The 7,305-nt window shown below is 48.4% G+C and overlaps 1 protein-coding gene across 1 annotated transcript in view; it reads left to right on the top strand.

The window, feature by feature from the left end:
• Positions 1 to 692: 692 nt before the first annotated feature.
• The window catches only part of UBIAD1 (UbiA prenyltransferase domain containing 1), an 11,059-nt gene continuing 4,446 nt past the window's right edge, over positions 693 to 7,305 (top strand). Inside the window, exon 1 of the mRNA XM_010849894.1 lies at positions 693 to 1,561. Within this exon, the coding sequence (XP_010848196.1) occupies positions 1,051 to 1,561 (511 nt within the window). The 5' untranslated portion in view covers positions 693 to 1,050. The remainder of the gene's footprint in view (positions 1,562 to 7,305) is intronic.

Below are 7,305 nucleotides of genomic sequence, written 5' to 3'. Positions count from 1 at the left end.
CAAGAACTGACTCATTTGAAAAGACCCTGATGCTGGGAAAGATTGAAGGCAGGAAGAGAAGGGGACGACAGAGGATGAGATGGTTGGATGGCATCACTGACTCGATGGACATGAGTTTGAGTTGGTGATGGACAGGGAGCCTGGCATGCTGCAGTCCATGGGGTTGCAAAGGGTCAGACACGACTGAGCGACTGAACTGAACTATCCATTCATCTATGGATGGACTTTCAGTTTTCCTTCCTGTCTTGGCAAAGCTAATAGTTTCTTAGACAGCATTTCCCATTTCAGAGCTTCAGTTTTCCCACTTGAAAATGAAGGGATATAATTATACCTTATCACCCTCAACGTGCTCCCTGGTTTTGTCCATTTTGTTCACTGCTGCATGCAGTAGGTGTTCTTGCTGCACACAGTGGGGGCTCAATTAACTTTTGTTGAACGAAAAACAGAATAAGTTCTATTTCCGTGAGTGAAAGCTCTTGGTAAGTCGTAAAGCGACATGCATTTGCGGTCGTTCGTTAAGTTAGGCTGTTTTCAACAAGACTCAAAGCAACTGCGTCCCCGACCTTGGGCAAGAGAAGGGCGGGGCTGCTGGGTCGCCACCCTACCTCGGCCCCGCCCCTAGACCTCTGGCCCCGCCCCTCCAGGGCCCCGCCCCTAACCCCGCCTCGGTCCTGGCCCAGGCCTAGGGCCGTGCTGCCGGCCGGTGTTTCCCGGCGAGCTTGAGGTGGCGGGCGCACAAGATGGCGGCGCCGGCGGTACTGGCAGCCCCGGGGTGGCGGTCGCGGCTCGTGCTCGGGCTCTAGGGCGGGCGGGGCTGGGGTCTGGAAGCAGGCTTACACAGGTGACAGGAGGTCGGGGCGGTGCTGCCGGGCCTCTTGGGGTGTCAGGCCCACTCGCTGCAGCCCCTGGGCCCCGCCGCCTCCCAGTCCCTGTCCCTGGTGGAACCGAAAAAGGTCAGGTCCGTTGCCCCGCCCCGTCCGTCCTCGCCCTAGCGCGAACGCTGCGCAGTGGGTGGCTCACTACCACTGACTTAACACACGTGTAGCCTCCATGGCGGAGAAGATTAACATCCACGCTGGAGAGACGGCCAAGGTCGAGGACAGAGACCTGCTGGGGAACGGCTGTCCTCAGCAGGACAGACCTCCGCAGCGCTCGTGGAGGCAGAAGTGCGCCTCCTATGTCCTGGCCCTGCGGCCCTGGAGCTTCAGCGCCTCACTCACCCCGGTGGCCCTGGGCAGTGCCCTGGCATACAGATCCCAAGGCGTCCTGGATCCCAGGCTGTTGGTGGGTTGTGCCATAGCTGTCCTCGCGGTGCACGGGGCTGGCAATTTGGTCAACACTTATTACGACTTTTCCAAAGGCATTGACCACAAAAAGAGTGATGACAGGACCCTGGTGGACCGAATCTTGGAGCCCCAGGATGTAGTTCGGTTTGGAGTCTTCCTCTACACCTTGGGCTGTGTCTGTGCCGCTTGCCTCTACTGTCTGTCTCCTCTCAAACTGGAGCACTTAGCTCTCATCTACTTCGGAGGCCTGTCTGGCTCCTTTCTCTACACAGGAGGTAAGTTGGCCTATTTGCTGCAAGTCTTAGTTGCATGGAAACTACAGTTTGCTTAGGAATTATAGGGCTCTCGAAGAAGTGTCAAAGGTTATTTTCTGAATTAGGCCATTTTATGTGAAATCTATAATGTTTGGACCATGTGGATTTGGGGGATAACATTTTTGGCTTGGCTTATGGATGTTAGGAATAACATATATATGGTATATACGGAAATTTTTGGTATCTAATTTCCTCTCATTCTTCATAACTTATAATGCCATGTGTGTGGGTGCAAAGTCGCTTCAGTCATCTCTGACTTTTTTCGATGCTATGGACTGTAGCCCACCAGGCTCCTCTGTCCATGGAATTTTCCAGGCAAGAATGCTGGAGTGGGTTGGTCCCCCCTCCGCTGGGGATCTTTCCCACCCAGGGAAAGTCGCTTCTCTTACATGTGTATTGGCAAGCTGGTTCTTTACCACTAGTGCCACCTTGGAAGCCCTTATAATGCCACAGTGTCAAATTTTAGTGGAATTAAATTTGAAGAGCTCTAAATTATGCACCTAATTACTTTCAGCTAGTTTGCTAGGTGACCCCTTGCAGCAGGCTGATTAAAGTGCTGATGGGCAGGTGTTTAAGCCCTATTTATTGAGCGCCTATTATGTGCCAGGTTCTGTTCTACCTGAACACAACAGTCAAGTCCCTGCCCTTCTGGAAGTGATTTTATATATCATGAGGAGAGATAGAAAATAAAAATAGTAAATTATGGTTAGGATGATCAATATCCTGGTTTGCTCAGCACTGAGAGTGTTTCCAAGATGTGGGGCTTTAGGAAACCAGAATTTGTGTCTTGGTTACAGTACATGAGAAGATGAACATGAGAAGATGAACAATACTATAGGGGAAAAAAAAATTAAGTAGAGCAAGGAAGGAGGACACAAACTAATTTTAATTAGTTTGATCAGGGTAGGCCTCATAAAAAAGGTAACACAAGGGACTTCCCTGGTGGTCCAGAAGTTGACTCTGTGTTTTCAGTGCAGGAGACACAGGTTCTGTGCCAGGTTGGAGAACTAAGATCCCACAGGCCCCTTGGCACAGCCAAAAAAAGATAACATGTGATCAGAGATTGTGAGAGGGAGGTGAGGGAGTTGGCTCAACAGGTATCTGGAAGAAGGTAGCATTTGAGCAAAGATTGTAGGAGGTGACAGGTGAGGGAGTTGGCTGAGCAGTTATTTGGAGGAAGAGTATGTTGGAACAGCAATTGCCAAAGGCTTTAAGCCAGGAGTGTCCCTGAAAATGTTGGAAAACAGCATGGAGTACAGGGTGTGCACGAGGGAGACAGTAAAAGGAGGTGAAGTAAAAGCAGTGTGTTTGGGCAAGGCAGTGTGGCACAAAGATGACATAGGCCTTAGTGTTTTGAAACAGTCACTCTGGCTAAGTTATTGAGAATGGATAAAGGAGGGCAAGGGGAGAAGCAGGAACATCTAGGAGGAATCTGTCAAGTAAAACAGGCAAGAGATGTCTGGTGGCTTGAATCAGGGTGGGATTAGTGGAGAGGGAAGAAGTAGTTAGATTCCCAATATTTCTTGGAGGTAGGCAGGGTTTGCTGATAGATGGAACGTGAGGCAGGAGAGGAACAGGAATTAAATACAACTCTAAAAAAAATCTATCCAAACAAATATAACTCTAAGGTTTTGGCCTGAGCAACTGAAATAGTGAAGTTGATGTGGAGTGAGAGAGAGAAGATTGAAAATAGGTTTGTGGAGAGAAAATGGAGACATTGACTTTGGACATCTTAATATATCAGATCTCCATGTGGAGCTGTCAAATTGACGGTTGGATTTGAATCCGAGTTCAGAGGAGAGGTCTGACCTGGAGGTAGAGACTTTTGAGAGTCTTTGCACATATACTAAGTTGTACGACAGGGTGAGAGCCCAGAGGACGGATTGTTGACAGATACCCTGCTACTGCTAAGTCACTTCAGTCGTGTCCGACTCTGTGCAACCCCATAGACGGCAGCCCACCAGGCTCCCCTGTCCCTGGGATTCTCCAGGCAAGAACACTGGAGTGGGTTGCCATTTCCTTCTCCAATGCATGAAAGTGAAAAGTGAAAGTGAAGTCGCTCAGTCGTGTCCGACTCTTAGCGAGCCCATGGACTGCAGCCTACCAGGCTCCTCTGCCCATGGGATTTTCCAGGCAAGAGTACTGGAGTGGGGTGCCATTGCCTTCTCTGACAGATACCCTGGGGAGCCCCAATATTAAGTGAGGAGGGGAGAAGACTGGCCAAGGGAACTGTGATGGAGCATCAGAAGGAGAAAGAAGAAAAGCAGGACTAACTGTGGTGAACTGGCAGCCAGCTGTAAAAAGTTCTGTGAGGGAAATCAGTAGGGCGCTGAAATAGAATGAATGTGTAAGGTGCTGATGGAAGAAAGAGGCCCTCTGTGAAGGTGACACTTAAACTAAGCTTTGAAGGACAAGGAGCCAGCCGTGGGGCAGAATTGGGGTCTGAGTCAGGTCCTTCAGGACCGCAGGAACAGCAGATGCAAATATCCTGGGGTAGGGAAGGACTTGGCATCTCAGGATTTGCTGAAAGACCAGCATAATCGAGAGGGAGACTGAGATGCAGCCGTCAAGGGAGGTAGGGGCTAGATCATACTGGTCTCATAGGGCCTCAGTCTCGGCTAGTTCCTCGTCACTCCCAAGCCTAGTCCTTAGACCTCTTTAGCTCTATTTACTCCCTTGGCGATTTCAGCCAGTCTCATGGCTTCTATCGCCATCTATTAAGCTGGTGAGTCTTGGATTTCTACCTCTGGACCAGGTACCTCCACTAAACTCCACACTCAGATCCCACTTGTTTTTTACTTATTTATTTTTGGCTGTGCTGGGTCTTTGTGGCTGTGCACAGGCTTTCTCTAGTTGTGGCGAGCTGGGCCAACTCTTCACTGTGGTGCTCAGGCTTCTCCTTGTGGTGGCCTCTGTTGTTGTGGAGCACAGGCTCCGGGCACACCAGCCTCAGTAGTTGCGGCTGCAGGCTCTAGAACATAGGCCCATTAGTTATGGCGCTTAGGCTTAGTTGTTCCTTGGCATGTGGGATCTTTTCGGACCAGGGATCAAACCCATGTCCCCTGCACTGGCAGACAGATTCTTAACCACTGGAGCACCTGGGAAGCCCCAAGGTCCAACTTCAGTAACTTCTCTTAGAGGTTATAGGCATCTCAACCTTGACGTGTCTGAGACCAAATTCTTGATCTTCTCCCCCACCAAAAACCTGCTGTACCCTCAGCTTTCCCCTTCTCACTCGATGGCAACACCATCCTTCTGGTTCTTCAGGCTGCAAATCATGAGCATCATCCCTGACTCTGCTTTCTCACATCTCACATCCAGACTGTCAGTAAGTCCCGTTGACTCTCCTAAAATGCATTTGGGGCCAGACCACTTCTCATCCCCTCCCACCACTGCCACTGTCATTTCCCTTGATTATTGTGGCTGATGCTTTACTGATCTCTATGCATCCACCCTTGTCCCTTTCAGAGTACTCCTTCAGCCGTGTCAGTCCTCTGCTCAAAACTCTCCTTGGCGCGCATCTCGTTAAAGTCTTTACAATGACTCCCAGGGCCTGACATGATCTTCTCACCCCCCACCTCCCCCAGCTCTCTGACCTGCGCTCCTCCTCACCGCGCTCCAGCCACACTGCCCTCCCAGCTGTATCTGGAATGCATCAGACGTGCTCCTGCCTTGGGTCCTTTGCAGATGCTGTCTCCTCTGTTTAGGATACTGTTTCCCCATCTATGTGTATGATTTGTTTTCTAACCACCACCCATTTGCTCAAATGTCAGCTGCTTGGTAAGGCCTTTTTTTCTGCCCTATTTAAAACTACTAAACAATAAGGCTTTCTGCAGCAGCTAAAAAAAATAAAATCACACACCCTTTCTGTGTTTTCCCTACACTATCTTCCTCTACAGTATTTTCCTTATTGCTTTTCTTTGCTTTTTCTACACAGCACACATCACTTTCTAACCACAGAAAGTATTTACTGTGTTAGTTACCTTCCCACTTAGACTGTAAATTCCCTGGGTGTAGGGATTTTAGTCTCTGTTCTCTGCTGAACCCCATGGTGTCCAGAACAGTGCCCACCTGGCATGTACTCAGTACCTAATATTTATTGAATGAATAAATGTGGATACATTGAAATATATTGAGTGGAGGAATGACATAATCTGACATGATTTTTTTTGACGTTGACTTTATTGATATATAATTGATGAACAGTGGAATGCATGGATTTTGAGCCTTATAGTTTGATGAATTTTGACAAATATTAATACATAGAGCTGTATAACTCATGTTGTTGTTGTTCAGTTATCCAGTCGTGTCTGACTCTTTGTGACCCCATTAACTGCAGCACACCAGGCCTCTCTGTCCCTCGCCATCTCCCGAAGTTTGCCCAAGTTCATGTCCGTTGCATCGGTGATGCCGTCCAGCCATCTCATCCTTTGATGCTCTCTTCTCCTTCTGCCCTCAATCTTTTCCAGCATCAGGGACTTTTCCAATGAGTTGTCTGTTTGCATCAGATGACCAAAATACTGGCGCTTCAGCTTCAGCCTCAGTCCTTCTAATGAATATTCAAGGTTGATCTCTCTTAAGATTGGCTGGTTTGATTGATAACCCATACCCCTGTCATAATACAGAACATTTTCATCACCCCCAAAAGCTTCCTTGTGCTTCTTCTGTTTCAACTCCACTCTCTCCATCTAGTGGGAACCACTGCAACCACTGTTCTTACTTCTTTCACGTGGATTCCTTTTGCCTGGTCCAGAACATCATGTACATGGAATCATTCCGTATGAATTCTTGTGCCTGTTTTTGAGTTTCATTGTGTTGTGATGTGATCAGTAGTTCCTTGTATCTCTGAGAGGTAGCCATTGTATGAACATATCACAGTTTGTTTATCCATTATCCTGTTCAGTGACTTGGATTTTTTCCATATTTTGGCTATCATGATTGAACATTCATTTTCAAGTCTTCTGTGGATATTTGTGTTTGCTTTTTCTTGGGTAAATGCCTAGGAATCAGATTACTGGGTCATAGGGTGAAGTGAAGTGAAGTGAAGTGAAGTGAAGTCGCTCAGTCGTGTCCGACTCTTAGCAACCCCATGGACTGCAGCCCACCGTGCTCCTCCGTCCATGGGATTTTCCAGGCAAGAGTAGATGATGTTTAACTTTATGAGCTGCCAAAGTGTTTCCTAAAGTGCTTCTACTTTGTTTACCTTCCCACCAGCAAGGCACGAGAGTTCCAGTTACTCCATGTCCTTGCCAACATTTTGATTTAACAAATTCCTTCTGGCTGGCCGTGTGAAGAACTGGCCCAGGATTTCACTGTGCTGGCCCCTGTGGAAAGGGGAGTTGGGAGGAAGGGATACCTAAAAGGAAACTCCCAGGTGGGCCACACCTCTGAATCAGGTGGAGCTCGTGAGCCTTGGGTCAGACACTCTGAAAACAGGACTTTCTGCTCAAGGGCTATGTCATTTTCTAGTGTCAGATAACCTCAAGAAGGTTGACAGACCTCTCTCATCCTTAGCTGAGCTTTGTGGTTTTTTTGTTCAAGGTCTGTTGAAGGTGGGGGCTTATCTTTGCAGGCACAGGTTTCTGTTCAACCTTTTGTTGTTCAGTTGCTCAGTTGTGTCCGACTCTTTGTGACCCCATGGACTGCAGCATGCCAGGCTTCCCTGTCCTTCACTATCTCCCGGAGTTTGCTCAAACTCATGTCCA

This window comes from Bison bison, unplaced genomic scaffold (assembly GCF_000754665.1).
Source record: "Bison bison bison isolate TAMUID 2011002044 unplaced genomic scaffold, Bison_UMD1.0 scf7180017864289, whole genome shotgun sequence".
Lineage (NCBI taxonomy): Eukaryota > Metazoa > Chordata > Mammalia > Artiodactyla > Bovidae > Bison > Bison bison.
This window is presented reverse-complemented; position numbering and strand designations above follow the sequence as displayed.